This window comes from Microtus oregoni, unplaced genomic scaffold, assembly GCF_018167655.1.
Source record: "Microtus oregoni isolate MIOR12 unplaced genomic scaffold, Mior012 000013F_ref0000133, whole genome shotgun sequence".
NCBI lineage: Eukaryota > Metazoa > Chordata > Mammalia > Rodentia > Cricetidae > Microtus > Microtus oregoni.
The window spans coordinates 23241962-23259542 of record NW_024543072.1 but is presented as its reverse complement, the minus strand read 5'-3'; the positions used below and the strand labels follow the sequence as shown (position 1 = coordinate 23259542).

Here is a 17581-nt window from a genome sequence, read left to right as displayed (position 1 = left end):
GGTGAATGGCTCACTGTTGACCTTCTTCTTCTCAGACACATGGAAAGCAAGCTCTGCTCTGCTGGGTCACCACGATGTCTTTCCTCATCATCTTCCCCAGTATCATAGTGGTACCTCTTCCTCTGCTGTCACCATGCTCGTTCTCAGGGACAGCCCCTGTCCATATTCCAGCAAGGCTCTTAGAATTGAATGACACAACATGTATGATCAGTCCTCCTTTAAATTGGAAGTGGGCAAAATGGCTTTGTTAATCAGGTATAAACAATAGCAGCACACCTAGAAAAGGAGGATTTAGCAGAACGAGCAATTGTTCACTTTATTTTTCTTCTCCTGCCTCTTATCACTGTGCTGATCAATCTATTGATTTAATATTTTTTAGAATTCCATGTAGCAGTTATGAAGCTAAAAGTGTTTCCCTCTTGAGCTGGAGTGAGGGAGGCAGCATAGAAAACTAGCATCCCAGAAGTGGGAAGGGACGATGGTGTGACCAGGGCGTTGCCATGCCACCATTACCATAAGTGAGTGAGGAGAGTTTTCTGACCAGCACAAGAATCCAGAGCCTTTCTATAACTCTCTTACCATATCTTATATGCAACAATTCTTCACTATTCTATCATTATCTATCACCATTGATTGAAATGTGACTGTTAGGCGCAGTTTTAAGAGTGACTATGATTTGGTTAAAATATTATTGCATTGCTTTTGAACTAAGTATGTAGTAATCCTAGTACTTTAGAAAGTTGGGCGAAGTGTGGCGGAAGAATATCACCATAGAGGGGCAGTCGCCACTAGGGGGCGCTGCCACGGAATTTCCTGCAGCTGTCTAGGTGGATTCATCATGTGTCCACAAAGGGGCAGCCTTCCCCTTGTGATTGCTTGTAGTGGGGTTTTCTTTGGCGATGCAGGATGTTTATTTGCCTTCAGGAAAGAAGCACAGATTTGTCAAATGATGTCAGAGATGAATGGTGTAAAGTGTTTTGAAAAACAAAATGTAACCAAGAAAACAACAAACCAAAAAACCTTTAGGAAAACGCAGATAATCTCTCCTTCTGTGCAGAAGCTGGCTTGCGGTTGTTTCTAGTAAGCTTGCCGACTGGAGTTTGTTGTCATTTGCAAACAGAGCTTGGAGAACCAGCATGCCTGTGTGTGGAATTACAGATACTTTCTCTTTGGTTTCCCAGCTCTGGGCACCCAGCTTAGGGCTCTGGGCAGGCTGTGCCGCCCGTTTCGACCCAACCCCCATTTGTCTGCTTTCAGTGTGTGAATCTGTTCCTACGTGAAAGCTAGCATCTGGATGTGTGTAATGACACCTGCCCAGGCCTGCCCCATGAGTGTTTTGGTGGCCTTTGAGGCACAGGCGGGAGCAGGCCCTCAGCGACTCGCTAGGCAAAGCATGGTCCGCCCCAGTGCTGCTGCCTGCCCTGTGGCATCCGTACTTTGCTGGTGCATCGAATGGGAACCCCTGCCCAAACCTACCATTTCACGTTTCGTGGCCTTTTAAAATGTCCATATTTTAATGGAAAATTCCACATTTCTTGCTTCATTTGCACCCAAACAAAAAAGAGAAAGATGAAACACAAAATGTATATGATGTAATAGGTAATAGTTTTAGACATGGGCTTTTTTTGTATGGCTCAGGAGGTCACACACTCCTGTTACAAGGGTGTACATTGTACATGTCTTTCTCAAGTGATATTGTAAAATGATTTGTCAAGTCGCTGTTGGCAGGAGTAATAAGGCCATATCTGATTCCGTATGGCATTTATCAAAAGTTCGGTGCTCACCAAGTGCTGCTGTAGAACAGGATGGCTGTACAGCAAAAGGCCATGACTTCTGTTCTCCGGCTTCACAATTATGTGGAGAAAATCTAGGTAGCCTTTCAGCAAGTATCTCACGAATTGACACACATTGCACCTAGCGAGGCAAGCAGGACGGACAGGACCCTTGCTTTGTGAATCTGTGGTGACAGCACACAGCAGAGAAGGCTAGAATGCCTGCGTCATTCAGGAACCAGTGAGGATGGACTGACAGACAGTATGGGGGGAGGGGTTAGGACGTGTGAAGGAGCCCTGTGTCAGTCAGGATGAGGCAGTTCCTGAAGGTCCCAACAACTTAGAACAGTGGCAGATGCAGAATGTGGACAAAGCCGGGCATGTCTGGTTTTGTGTGTCTGATGAACTATTACTGGCTCTCATATTTCTAAAGGGTTGCTTTTCTTTGTCTGTTTGTTTTTTTAAGAGATAACCTATTGCAAAACTGTGTGTTCCACAAGATTAAAATGTTCAGTGACTAGTCCTACACGAGAATGCCTTTCCAGTCTTAAGCCAAAGGTACCAGCTTTCTAATCAGATGCGGCTTGCCCCTCACAGGTCAGTAAGGGCTGAGCTGAACTCATGGCCCATACCTGCTTCTGCCTGCAAAGCTGTGAGAGAGGGCAAGGCAGCCACGCCTCAGCTCTCCAAATGTCTGCACAGATGTCTGGATGCTTTTTATGCTCAGTTGACTTTCATTTATTTATCTATGGGGGCAGAGGTAGGGGTGTGTGTGTGTGTCTGTGTATGTGTGTGTGTCTGTCTGTGTGTGTGTATGTATGTGTGTATGTATGTGTGTGTGTGTGTGTGTGTGTGTATGTGTGTGTGTATGTGTGTGAGTTCAGTGGACAGCTTGTAAAGTTGTTTTGCCCATCTATCACGTGGGCTCTGAGATTAAATTTGATCTTCAGGTGTGGTGACAAACAACTCTACCCTCTGAGCCACCTGGTCAATACCATGCTCAGATACGGCTGATCAAAGTCAGTCAGCATTAGTGGTGTTTGGATGGATTCCTCCCGAGAAAGATTATGTGGTCCATGGTGATTGTCACCATAAGGCCACTCAGTCTGCTCTGTGAATCTTTGGGCGAAAAAGCCAGAAGGAAGGATGAAAGCAAAGGCCTGGATATAGCAAGTGCCGAAGACAGAGATGCTAAGAACACGGTGCTTTTGGGTGCTACAAAGAGGCTTGGTGTGGCGAGACAGGGAGCTTCAGTGTTCACACTCCATATAAGCGATTAGATTTGGGAGACAGGAGGATGATTACAATGTTGGGGCTGTGCAAGTCAGGAAGGACCAGAAGCAGATAATCGGGCTACAATGGATCACACTGTCGGAGTGTCCAGCTCTCCCTTAATAAGATGTGGAGAGGAGTGGGCCTGGTCGGGTCCGCAGCTCACGGAGGCTGGCAGTCACCTAAGCCTTTCTCTGCTGGGCCTGCAGCAGGCTGGCTTCGAGTCCATATGCTTGTGCTCTTGTTATTACAAAGATGGTTGCTGGAACTCCAGGCATCGTTTCTGTACTCATAGGCCAGAAGTAAGGAAGCTGTTATGATAAATACAACAGTAAAGATGCCCTTCAAATATTGTCTGCTTCTTGTCATTACAGAAAGTAAAATATTTCCTCCAGACTTCTCATGTAGTGTTGGTCAAAGTCAATCATTTTTTTTTTCTTGAGACAGGGTCTTTCTGTATAACCCTGGCTATCCTGATACTCACTCTATAGACCAGGATGATCCCAACCTCATAAGATCCATTTGCCTCTGCCTCCTGAATGCTGGGATTAAAAGTGTGCACCATCACACCCAGCCTAAACTCAGTCTGGTGATCATATCTGGCTCCAAGGGAGACAATGACAGGGGGAGAAGAGACTGGCCAATGGTGATTGGGTTTCCTGTCCTCAGCATGCGTCAGTGGAGGCTCTGGCACCTGTCCAGGACAGGCAGCACATAAGCGCTGCACGCTGTACTGTGAGAGACACAGCACTTTGGGGACCCAGAGGAAGAAGTTCCCGTGTTCAGTTAGCGAAGCATGAGAAATATTGGAGTCCCAGTTTGCAGAGACAGAGAACAAAGGTAGGGAACTTTCAACAGGTTCCCCAAAGCTCTGTTTTCATGATGACCCATTTGACTCTTGGTCCAGCCTCAGATCCAAAGCAGGCCGGGCTGTGCTCCTGCCACTGGGACTCCCAGCATGCCACCCCACTGCTGCAGTGCTCCCAAGACCAATTCTGCTCATCCAGCCTTATTTTAGCCACCCATGTCTGGTAGACGGCCTCCCCGCATCCAGAATGTGGTATTTTAACTTCAGGTGCTGCTTTCCCTGCCTTGAAGAGCAAACCACATTCCTTTGACTCTGATTCTCTGCCAGAACTTAACAAATATTTATTAAGATGGTAGACAAACAAATACAGACATGAATGAGGGCCTTCGAGGTGGCTTAGTGGGTAAAGGCACTCGCCCCCAAGCCCTGCTACCGGTGTTTGATCCCCGGGAACCTCATGATAGAAGGGGAGCTGACTCTTAGAACTTATGCTCTGAGCTCCACATACAAGTGCCATGCACACACATATGCCTCCGCCTCCAAATAAGTGAGTGTTATAAAAGAGGAGGAAACAATGTATGATGATAAGAATGTACTGATGAGTAAAATAAATGCGAGTAGAAAGACCAACAAGAGGCAGGGGTGGAACAGTTGCCTGAGCAGTGTGTTTGATGCCAGGGAAGTTGTTGAGCATGGCAGTCCTCAGTACCATCACCAGCAGTGACCTGAAGGAAACATTTCCCCCACCTAATGCCGTAGACCTCAAAAGAACAGGGACCTCAAATACTATTGCAACCCTGGGTGTTCTTTAGAGGGTTTGGCGATTTTAGGCGTCATTGTCCACTGGCATGTGCTAAGATATGTGTCACTTTAGAATACTGATAGGGATCACAACTCCCGCAGGGGCATGCTGTTCATTCCTGGAAAATCTGGCCGTGTAGTGACTCTTCCTGTGGCCTCCGTAGGTCACTGGATCTACCTGACTTTGAACCTTCTCTGGGGTCTACTTGAATTCAAGGTGATAGACAACTTTCTGTGCCGTGGGCCTAGCCCAGTAGAGCCTTCAGCTATGGGGAGGGTGGCCACTTTCTCAGTCTGCTGCTCTCACGTTGCTATGCAGGCGACACTTTCTGCCAAGGCCATCATAGTGGCTGCACACTGGAAAAATAGAGGGATGTCAAAGGAAGTTCAGGCAGATCCGTTTCTAGGATGATGAGGGTGCTAAGAGCCGGGAAAGGAGGCTGCAGGGGACCTAGTTCTGATGGTTATGAAAGTGTGAGGTCTCCAGTGGACAGGATCTCAGGCTGGAGAAGTGGCAGAGAAGTCCTCAGCAGAAGCTTTAGAACCAGAGAAGCTGATGGCTCTGAGCACACAGGCAACCCGAAGATGAAGATGTGATGTTACCAATGAGAGTAGAGATTTGGCTGCTCACCAGGGGCTGTCTGGGGAAGGGGCACAGAGGGGCACAGCATGAAGGTCAGGCTCCCAGCCCAGGCTTCTGAGCCTTCTACCCATTTAGGACACTCCATGTTTGCTGTGGGAGGACCTTCCGCTCCTTCAGCCAATAGCTGCTGAAATACCAGCCCACTGGGGCGTGGTCTATTTATCTTTAAAAAAAGTGGCAAGCCTCTTGGTTCCAGCTTGCTCTCTTGGTTCCAGCTCTTGGTTCCGGCTCCTGCTGGGGCAACTAGGCTCCTTTCCTGACGGTTGGTGTTTTGTGAGTTTTAACCCCCCAAATAAATACCCCTTTAAATGCTAACTGGTGTGGGATTGTTTCGCGCATTGCATGTTAGACTCAGCATGCTCTTTGTTGAATTGAAATAGTAAGTTGTTAGTGACAACTGAACGTCACTCCTGGGAAGGCCAGGAAGGGGTCTGGAGGTGGAGATGTAGAATCTGTGACCTTCAGAAAAGGAAGTGCAGCGTGGCAGGACTCTGCTGAAGGACGACCCCGAGTCTCCTCTTAGAAATCCATGTTCTCTTCAGGGTCTTGCCCGAGGCTGTGGGCATCCGGAATAGCAGCGGTAAAGAAACAGGCTGTATGGAGCCGAGCCGTGAGGTGGGCTCCCTTGCCATGGTGCCACACAACTGTGGGGCTCCAACAGCCTCCCTCCCGAGCATCGTATGCTTCTGACTAAACGCTTTCCTGAAGCTGTCAAGGTGGGTCCTTATTTTCTTGCTCCGTAGGGAACACCCAGTCTCTCAGGAGCATTTGTTACGGGACCAAAGGGAGCACGCCTCCCATGTCAGCCACTGCTCTGAGACATATAGGCTGACAGACACAGGACACAGACACCCCAGAACCCCTCTCCTCTCCACTGCTCTGAGACAAATAGGCCGACAGACACAGGACACAGACACCCCAGAACCTCTCCCCTCTCCTCTGCTCTGAGACATATAGGCTGACAGACACAGGACACAGACACCCCAGAACCCCTCTCCTCTCCACTGCTCTGAGACATATAGGCCGACAGACACAGGACACAGACACCCCAGAACCCCTCTCCTCTCCACTGCTCTGAGACATATAGGCCGACAGACACAGGACACAGACACCCCAGAACCCCTCTCCTCTCCACTGCTCTGAGACATATAGGCCAACAGACACAGGACACAGACACCCCAGAACTCCTCTCCTCTCCACTGCTCTAAGACATATAGGCTGACAAACACAGGACACAGACACCCCAGAACCCCTCTCTTCTCCACTGCTCTGAGACATATAGGCCGACAGACACAGGACACAGACACCCCAGAACCCCTCTCCTCTCCACTGCTCTTTACATTCCCCCATGAAAGGGCCACTTTAGGTAGAAGAGAAGGCATCTCGAGGGCACCGTGGAGCTTGTAGTCACGGGCTGGGACAGGATGAATGGCTGAAGTGTGCCCAGTTTAACCTGTACTCTGAGTGTGGCCTTATGGCCTCGCGGCATCTCTCACTCCCTGCACACCAGCCTTCCAGGCCTCTTGTTTCCTCAATGGATCCTATCATGTTACCACAGGGCCGCTGCATATATCCATTCCTCTGCCTGCAAGTGTCGCCTCCTCTTGGCCTTTTCATCCCTGTTAACTTCTTCGTCTGATAGTTACTTAGCCACCATGTTTTAAGAGCTTCTCTCTCTGTATGTGTATGTTTGTGTGTGTGTGTGTGTGCATGTGTGCACATGCGTGTGCATGTGTGTGTGTTTGGGTGTGGATGTTCCATAAAGTGTGTGTACATGGAAGCCATAGGACAACCTCAAACATTATTCTCCAGGGGCGGTTCACCTTGGTTTTAGACAGGGCCTCTCAGTGGCTGGAGCTTGCCAAATAGGACATGTTCACTGGTTAGCAAGCCCATGGCTGTATCTGGGTTTGTCCTTGCAGCACTGAAATGGCAAGTGTGTTTCTCTGCACCCATCTTTCTTTATCTGGAGATTGCACACTCAGACCCTCAAGCTTTATTAAGTCCATCCTTATTTCTTCCCTCTCTCCCTCCGTCCCTCCCTCCCTCCCTCCCTCCCTCCCTCCCTCCCTCCCTTCCTCCCTTCCTTCATGTTGTGAATGAACACTTGATGACTGTCTTGAAGGCTGACTGTAAAAGATGGAAACTTTCTAAGTGTCGCCATCAGGAGACTTCCTGGTACTTCTGTGGAGCCTCTGCTGAAAGACCTTGTTGGGACCCTTGTTGTGAACGCTCCCTGGGACTGTGGAGAGGCTTTCTGATGGGGTACACATGGACAGGGAGAGTTTTCAGTACCTTCAAACTGCGGTAACGAAGGAGAGATATTCGTCTATGAATATTGGCGCTGGAGAGGAAAGGACCATGACTGGGGAAGAGGAGATGCCATCTGCTATGCCAGCCACTTGGGGTTTCCCAGACAACAGTGACTGATGAGCTGAGAGCAGATGGGAAAATGGCGGGTGCTTTGTAGGACTAGAGGAGAAAGCCCACAGAAAGGTTAGGGCTTGGTGGCTGGACTGTGGTTTGGGAGAAACTGATGAGTCTCCAGGCAAGGGCTCCATCTATCCACGGTGTGTCAGAGTACTTTGTATCTGTCGTCACGTCTGTCACTAGAGCAAGCCCTGCAAAGTCTGCCTGTGAGTAAGTGAGCTGGTCTAGAAGATCATCCAGAGTAGCTGAGCGAGGGGTAACATCATGAGTTAGTAAGTAGTAAGAGACACACAGTAAGGGCCTCGAATTCAGCCCAGAGCTGGATTGCTTGCTTGGATACAGGGGCTGCAGGCTGCACGTGACCAGTACCCCATCACTTGTCTTTTCAAAGTGCTCCCATCTTGTATTAACTTGTTTTCGGTTGTTAATGGTGAATTTCTAGTCAAGCACACTGATGCCCTCATGATTTCAGAGATAAAACATTTCTTCCCCATATGTTACCCCAAATGAGGAAAGAGAAGCAGAAGCTCCAGAACCCTCCCAGTGGCCAAACGGCATTCATTTTTAGTCTCTTTCTTTCTTTCTTTCTTTCTTTCTCTCTCTCTCTCTCTCTTTCTTTCTTTCTTTCTTTTTTTTAAAGATTTATTTATTTATTATGTATACAACATTCTGCCTTGATGTATGCCCACACGCCAGAGGAGGGCGCCAGATCTCAGTACAGATGGTTGTGAGCCACCATGTGGTTGCTGGGAATTGAACTCAGGACCTCTGGAAGAGCAGCCAGTGCTCTTAACCTCTGAGCCATCTCTCCAGCCCAACGGCATTCATTTTTGCTATTCAAGCATTTCTCAACTCTCTGTGTTTTTGTGAACATATGTCCAAGCTCATGCATTAGCAAAATTAATTGGATTAAATAAAACCCATCATAACATTCCTTTGTTTTTGCCTCTTGAGATCACTTTTCATAAGGAGATTTTTGCAAGTCTTCTTAGTTTTCAAGTTAGACTAGGCTTACCTGTGATAAAATTATAGTGAACTCCCTAAAAATTGGTTGGAGTATGCTTTCTATCTTTCAGAGTGCTGACTTCATCTTACCCATTTTCTCCAGTATATGCTAGATCAGCAAGCTATCCAGCTGTGGATAGTGGACCATACTGCAGAATTGTGGGTGCACATATGATTTATGCATCCAGGTGTGTACGGATGTCATCCAGCAGTGGCAGACCTCGACTCTCATGGAGAATACCAGAGCTTAACCATTGATGAGGATAAGTAAAGTAACATCCTATAGTGACAGAGGCTCAGTTAGATGAATGGATAGAGGCCTCTAGAAGGAGGGTCAAGTTTATGATAGCACATGCTTGAAGTACATCTCTGAAAATTCAGAGCATGTGTGCTCTTTTAGCCTGGTAGAGTTTGGTATTTATTCTTCTTATTTATCAGGTTTTGCAGCATTTCTGTCTTGTCTCTAGTGTGGAGAATTATTGTTTCAGGGGAGGGACAGAGGCCAAGAGTATAGGAGCTGAGTTCTACATTCCTGCTGCTGGTGACGTGGCCTAAGGAGTCCACTGATCAGCAATCTAATCCTACAGAATTTAAAGACTTAGAATAATAAACAGTTTTTCAGTTTCTGTGGGTAAGAACCCAGAGGAAGCCTGACTGGGTGACTGATTTGGGGTCTGCCACAGATCTGAAGGAAGTGTCAGCTGGTTGCATTGTGGGAAACCCTGAACATTGTCAGAGGATGAGCTTTCAGGATAACATGCACCACACAGCTGACACCACCTGGCTCTGGTGTGGAGTAAGTGCCTTCCAAGAGAAGTAAGGGCCCATCATGCGGAACAACTTCTCTTCTTGCTGGGACATCTTCCGTAGATTCTGACAGAATCAATGAACAAGAGTGAGCACACCAAAAACAGAAGCGAGAGTCACTGTAGTCCAGCTTCTCATCCCAGCAGCTTCACTCATAACCCCCACCACCACTAAACAAGTTTAACATCTACCTACTGAAGTTAAGAATGTTTTCAAAACTGTTGCTATAGTGGAGGGGACATGTGTCTCCAGGAATGCTATCCAGACTTCGTGGTGAGATGGTCAAGCAGAACAGGAAGCCCGCTGAGATGCTGGCACACCTCTTTGACCAGCATCAGTGGAGTGTACTGAGGGGCTGCTGCCTGAGATGCCTGTGTCAGTAGCTTCCAGGGAGGATGCTACGGACCATCCTGGGAATCTTCTGGGAGGCGCTGGGGATCCAGCTGAGGAGCTGGCTTTGTTGCTGGTGTGCTGTCTTCTGAGTGCTGAGACCTGTGTGAAGCTGGGTGGGTGCCGACAGGAAACTCAATGGCAGCACTCGGGGGAAGTGAGCTGGCCCCCAGGCACCCGTGCTCACCATGCTCCTCCTCTTGCATCTCTTCTAGTGTCTTCTACAAAGTTCTCTAGCAGGACAGCTGGAAAGGAGAAATGTTCTTGGGGCCCACGCCTATATCACAAAGCAGTTTTCAGTTTTCATGGTGTTCTTTTAGTACAGTCAAATTGATACCAAAAATTAACCATCTGGATAACTTAGGTAAAAATTTAAAAGATAACTTAGACTCAGAGAGAGAGAGAGAGAGAGAGAGAGAGAGAGAGAGAGAGAGAGAAAGAGAGAGAGAGATATATCAATTTGAAAGACTTATGTAAGTCATGTGTAATTCAAGCATTATAGAGGTTGAACCAGGAAAATTACTGTTTCTGAGGTGAGTCTGAGCTATGGTGTGAGACAATCTCAAAAGAAAAGGAAAAAACAAAACAAAACCAAAACCCAAACTGTGCTGGGATTAAAGGCGTGTGCCACCACTGCCCAGCTCCAACTTACTGTTTTATAAAAAGACAAATTAAACATACCCTTATAACATGATCTAACTGTTCTACTGCAAGAGAAATGGAAGATTCGGTTGACATGAAAATGTGCCTGCAGTCCTTGTTGAATGTTGGGTAGAAATGGGAGTGGCCAGCTCTGACTTTTTAAATTTCGACTTTTATTTTTTGAGACGAGGTCTGCTATGTGTGCCTGAAACTACAATCCTAAAACTCACTGTGGAGCTAGGCTCATCTTGAACTCACAATTCTCCTACTTCAGTTTCCCCAGTCCTGAGACTGTGGGCCTGTGCTGTGGCCTCAACATTTTTGACTTGACTTGTTCTGAAAATAGAAACAAAGCATTCAGCTTTTCAGCATTAACTAGTGTGTTAGCCGTAGGTTTTTAGCCATTCCCTTTATGAGATTAAGGAGATTCTGATGTATTTCTATCCTGTAGAGAGGTGTGAACACTGCCAGGGTCTCTGTGCATGTATTGTGATGACTGTACAGTCTTCCTGTGCGTGCATGAGTGTGTGTGTGTGTACATGTGTGTGTGTGTGTGTGTGTGTAGTAATAGGAGCGGTAGGGCTGCGTCCCTGGCACCCGGCCGCCAGTCTAGCTTATGCCCCAAAATAACAACACACAAACTGTATTCTTTTAAACACTGCTTGGCCCATTTCTATCTAGCCTCTTCTAGGCTAATTCTCACATATTAATTTAGCCCATTTCTAATCTTCTGTGTAGCACAGCTAGGTGCACTTACCGGGAAGATTCTAGCCTACGTCCATCCTGGGTCGGAGCTTCATCGCGTGTGTCTCAGAGAGCAGAGCTCTCACGTCCGCCCTGGAGATGGGAGCATGGTGTCTTTGTCTGAAGCATCTGCCCCCGAGAGGAGAGCTGTCGAGTCTGAGCTTACTTCTTCTTCCTCCCAGCATTCTGTTCTGTTTACTCCTCCCACCTATGTTTTAACCTATGAGGGCCAGCCAAGCAGTTTCTTTATTACTTAACCAATGAAATCAACAGATTGATATATGACACTCCTACATCATGTGTGTGTGTACATGTGTGTATGTGTGTGTGCATTGATATATGACACTCCTACATCATGTGTGTGTGTACATGTGTGTATGTGTGTGTGCATGTGTGAATGTTTGCATAGACCAGAGAACAACTTGCCTTCAAGTCACTCTCCCCCTGATATTTTTAGACAAAGGCTCTCGGTGTAACTGGTGTTGATGAGCCAGCTGACCTTGGTCACCAGTGAGCTTGGGTGACCCAGCTGGTGCTGACCCCCATGTGACAGTATTGGTACAGGAGGTGCTTTACCAGACCATCCCTCTCCCTAGCTGCAGTCCCCTCTCCTGTGGTCTGGCGACCACACTGGCTGGTTTCTAAGGGCGGAAGCAGCTGATAGTCTCACGTTCTGGTGACAGTCTTTTCAGCTATTAAGCTTTGGTCTCCAGGTTTCTGGGTGGGTCTGTGAATGTGTTACAGGTCTTCTTTATCGATGCCTGTGGGAGGTGCTGCTCTCAAGCCTTTTGCATCAGAGCCACGTTGGCCTAAGGACTGGTCATTTGTATGGAGCAAGTGATGCACTTCTTTAATATAGGATTGGATACTCAGTGAAGCATTTGGGGCTTGATTCGTTTCTTTGTTCAGGTTACTATCTCACTGTTGATTTCTCTGTATAAGACATTAAGCAGACTGGTCATTGTCTCTGAGCCTCAGTTTTTCACATCTATAAAATGCATATTACATGATTTCAAAACATACTACAAAGCTGTAGCAGCATGCAGTTGGCATAGAAATAAACAGACCAATGGGATGAGTTCGAGAGTCTAGAAGGAAACCCGTATGTCTATATGCATCTGGATTTGACAAAGGAGATAAGAACACATATCATAAAAACACAGTTTGGAAAGGACAGTCTTTAAAATGAAAATGAATGGTGCGGGAAAGGTGGATATATGCGGGCAAAAGAAGAAAACTCAAAAGAACCCCCTCTCTCAGCAGTTACAAAAACCCACCCAGAATGAATAAAAGACTTAAGTGTGGAATAAATAGAGAGAAAAAAAAAACACAAGAAATCATTGAGAATATTTATATATTTTGGGTAGGACCCTAGAGTACAGGCAACAAGTCAAAACTCACACATGGATTCAAACAAATTGAAAGGTTTCTGCAAACCCCAAACAACCCATGAAAAGTTGGCATCTCTGAAGGACTTGGAGGAACGAGCAGCAGGTGCTTTTAAAAGGCCCAGTATCACTAATCTGCAAGAAAAGGCAAATTCAACCACAAGGATATCATTTTGCTCCAGTAAGAATGACCATGATAAAAAGATCGAAGGGAATTGTGTGCAGCAACTCAAAATAAATAAACAAAGAAGGGGCTACCCTCTCTCTCCCTGCTGGGGAGGGGAAGAAAACAGGCTCTGGCCAGGAAGTGGAGGAAGACATCATCCCTGCTAGAGGATGTAATTAGCATAGTGAGGGTGGCAAACACTAAAAAAGTTCCCTGAAAAATTAAGATCTGATCCGGCAGTTTCACTCCCAAACAAACATCCAGAGGAAATGGGATCAGTGTTCACAAGAGATGCCTCTACGCTCAGTTTATTGCAGCCGAGTTCAAGTGGGTAAGAAGTAGAGACAGCCAGGTGTCCATCAGATGATGGATACACGAAAGACATATAGCCCAGATAACAGTTGAGTGTTACAGAAAGAAAACAGAATCCTGCCTATCCTATGGCACCATGGATAGACACAGACCGTGTGGTGAAGTAAGCAAGGCATAGACAAGTGTCCAGGGGTCATTTGTACATGGCATGTGAGAACGTGCATCATTTGAACTAAGGAGAGTAGTGAGGTCCAGAGACTGAGGAGATGCGGGAGAGAAGGATGGGTAAAGAGAAGGACGGGTAAAATAAGCCGGACTCTGTTTATATATTGGAACTCAGAAGGCTGGAAGAAAAAAATTTAGATGTTTCTACCACAAATGAATGTGCTTAACCTGATTCAAACACTAATGTGTACACAGATCAAAGTATAGCATTAGGCCATTGAGATTTATAATTTTTGTTTTTCTCCATAAACTAAAAGTTAATTTAAATCAAAAGTAAGAAAAATACAAATTATCTTAGTCTTAATGGGTATTATATGTAGATATCAATACATCTATTGAATTGTCATACTGTACCCTGTAAACATGTGCCATTCTACGTTTGTCAGAAATATGTTATGTGACTCAGCTCATAGAGACTTCCATGTCAAAGCCCTGAACTCAAAGCTCAGCACCAACGGGCAGGTGCCTCATGTCTATAATTCCAGCACTTTGGACATTGAGGAGGATCAGAAGTTCAAGGTCATCCTTAGCCACATAGTGCATTTTGCACCAGAGGTGAGGGTCATCTCTGAGGTATATAAGACCCTGACTCGAATGCACTATTTTAAATGAAAAAACAAATTATCACCAGTCTTTATGTCCAGCGTGGCTTGGTCCTGGACATCTAATGGGGAAGGCAGGAGAACGAAGAACAGACACTAAAGAAAAACCAGACACACAGGTGAAGAAAAGCTTGGGTCAGATGGTCTGCATGTACTCTGATGGACAAGCAGCAACTGGTCTGACCTTGGACTGTGTGTTGTTCAGAGTCAAGAGAATTGCTTAGTTGTAGGAGCGGATCTCCGTGGGCAGCAGTCTCTGGCTGTAAACATCAGGGAGGAAGAAGCTACAGTGGGCTTCTTTGCACACACTGGTCAATGGTTGGTAAACACTTGTACACATTGCTAACATTTGCACTCAGGCCGGAGGGAGGCTTTGACAATTTCCCATGGGTCAGGGCATTGGTCGTTGCCTGTGATAAAAATATGCCTTCATTCAGGATTTCATATGCTCATTCTTTATATATTCACGTAAGGCTCCTTTGGCTGCCCACAACCAGTTATTAAATATTGTACTCACATAGTTTTATGTAATATATAAAATTTCAATATTGAATTATTTAATTTTACTGTTGTACTAGTTTCCACTATGCTATGCTATGCTATTTTAATCCTTATTTTTTTTGCAGATATGGTGAGTTAGTGCCAACAATTGCTATTTAATTTCGGGTTCTCAGATATTCATGGTGGCTGTTCAGGATGACCGTCTTTTACTGTTTTCTCTCTTTCCTTGCCCTCACCTCCTCTATCCTTCCTTCCCCTTCACCACCCTCTCATCCCTCACCTCCACTTCCCTCTCTTTTCTCTTTTCCTTCCTTGAGATGGGATCTCACTGTGTAGCTAGTCTGGTCTTGAACTCTCGGTTTTACTGCCTTAGCTCCTAAGTGCTGGGACTTCAAGAATCTAGTCATGGAGACTCAGATATATATATAGTCATAACATTTGCATGCCTGTCATTTATTAGACAATATATCATAGCACCCTTAATAAGATTATTATTTTTCAATTTCAGCTGTCCATTTTTAGTTGTTTTGACCAATTTCTTCTTTTATCTTCTCTTTCTGGTTGTTCTTTGAGACAGGGTCTCACTGGTTAACACATGCTGCCCTGCCTCGTCTTTTGAGCTGGGATCACAGGCTAAGCCACCACATCCACCTTTTCCCCCTCAGAGGCAGCTTTGATGCAGCTATATGCATAACTGCTACAGTCTTACTATGTATTTGAGACCATTAAAGTAAAACTCTCAAGATCAACAAGACTTCCATCTGCTTCTGTGAGCAAGACTGACGTTAGATTATTTTACAAAGACGAATCCCATTGTGTCTGTCAGTTTACAGAGCAGAGTATGGTAGAATATATGTGAGCTAAGGTTGGGGGTGGACAGAAGATGTGGGGGACACTCTGTGAATGCATAGAGAGGGCACTAGTGACCTTGCAGAGTGTCAGACACTAGGGCCTGCTGATCCTGGGGAAAGACAGTAACACGTTGCTCTGTTTTGTGAATTGTAGCTGACTTTGGACTGGCAAAGCAAAAACAGGAAAGCAGTAAGCTCACGTCTGTGGTGGGAACGATCCTCTATTCTTGGTAAGGATAACTGTTTTATGGCTCTCCAGTGGCACACTTAACAATTTTGAACTTCTGTTACTGTTCTTGCTTGCAAAGAGAATAGAGTTTGAAAAGGAAGCCCATTGAGTAAGTTTTGTGTCCCTAGGTAGTTCACGAAAAAAGAATTGTGTATCATGTGTATTTAGAGCCACAACCCCAGGGTCAGCCTATTTATATTCCTTTGGGGGACTACATTCTCTAACTTCCCATTGAAATAACCCTGACACGCAATCTGCAGATGAATGAGGGCGTGAGCTGCCCGCAGGACACCGCGAGCATCCCGTGACTTGCACGCAGTGACCTGGTGTCTTCGTACCTGGGGAAGGATTTCTGTGTCCTCTTCCCTGTCCTGGAGCTGGACAGTGACAGGGACTGAGTCAATGCTGTTGCATCTCAAGCAGATGACAAGGCAAAAGTGCTTTGACCCCTTCCCAGAGGCTGGATAAGCGAGTGCTCTGTTGAGATGATCAGAGACACTTGCAACACACTGTGCACACCATGAAGGTTCCTTTGCCAGACCCTTGTGGGGCTTGTCACATGGCCCCTACCCCAATAAACATGTGTGGAGTAAAATAATGTATTCTCAGAGAAATATTCTGAGCTCTCATTTAACAAACAACCAAGAAGTCTCCAGTTTTCCCCATCTAGCCAATTGTTAAACACTGCATCCTAGGGAGAGAGCCAAAATGATCCTAAGGCATGCTGGGAACTTGTCTGGGAGCAGCAACGCTACTTTGCAAAGTCCCTTCATGGAGCTTTTAGAGAAATGCCTGCTGAGGGCAGCCTTCTGTCTGTCTTGCTAGAACTGCTTCTTTTACTTTGGAAACTGAGCTGTGGGAAGATGGAGAGATGCTGCTGACCTTACCAGCATTTCTTAAACCCCCGAGTTGATCTTTCTGTTTAACTCCTTAAGCACAAGGCTGACCCGCTCAGTACTCATTCTGGGAATAATTCAGTCACAAAACATTAACTCTTCACACATTCTGTCTCAAGAGATCTCACTACCAAAATTACATGACATTGAGATACAGAGTTAAATTTCAGTTAGTCATATTTAATATTAATTTTTTATTGCCAGGATATATAAACTAAATTCAGAATGCTAATATTTTAATTCAAACCAGGATTTTAGTGTACGAAATACTGGATTTCTTTATGACACACATGTGTACATGCATATATGTATATACATGTGTGTATGTGTTTTATGAATCTTTTTACCTTGCTCAGACTTGCCCCATCTCATCCATCCTTGTTAGTCTCATTCATTCCTTAAATCCTATCCCTGCTCATACATACATACATACATATATATAATGTACAAATATATATGTATGTAGAATTGAGTATAGATTCCGAATATGAGAGAAAATGCTTGTCTTTTTACTTTTTTATCCTCCCTTATTATTCCTCCCCATTATACCCTTCCTCCCCATCTCATGACCTCTATTCTACTTTATGCCATTCATTCATTTATTCATTCATTCAAATATGGATTTTTCACATGAGAGAAACTAAGTTCTAGTCATCTTTCTAAGGCTGACTAGTAATGTTCTCCTGTTCTCTTGGTTTCTCTTGCTGAAATGTCAGTTTATAGTGGAATAAAATTTTCTCTCTCTTTCTTTCTCTCTCTCTCTCTCTCTCTCTCTCTCTCACGCATATATAAAGTATATATATATATATATATATACTTTATTTTTCTTCATCAATTTATCAGTTGACAGATATCTAGACTTATTCCACATCTTGGCTATTGTGACTGGTACAGCCACACAGACAGGCTTGCAAACATCTCAGTCACGTCTGGCTTTATTCTTTCTACCACAGTGTGCTTTTTTTTATGTGTCTAAGTGTCTGCTTGCAAGTATGTACATGCACCATGTGTGCCTCGTGCCTGCAGAGGCCAGAAGAGGGCACCAGGTTCTTCTAGAATTGCAGTTCTAGCCGGTTGTGCTCCACCCCGAGGAACCA

At 45.5% G+C, this 17581-nt stretch overlaps 1 protein-coding gene across 3 annotated transcripts in view; it reads left to right on the top strand.

Annotated features, from left to right (window-relative positions):
* Nek10 (NIMA related kinase 10) overlaps positions 1–17581 on the top strand; it is a 179942-nt gene that overhangs the window by 64937 nt on the left and 97424 nt on the right. For all 3 annotated transcript variants that reach the window (XM_041663105.1, XM_041663107.1, XM_041663106.1), the window contains one exon: positions 15514–15589. In XM_041663105.1, coding sequence (XP_041519039.1) covers positions 15514–15589 — 76 coding nt within the window. The remainder of the gene's footprint in view (positions 1–15513; positions 15590–17581) is intronic.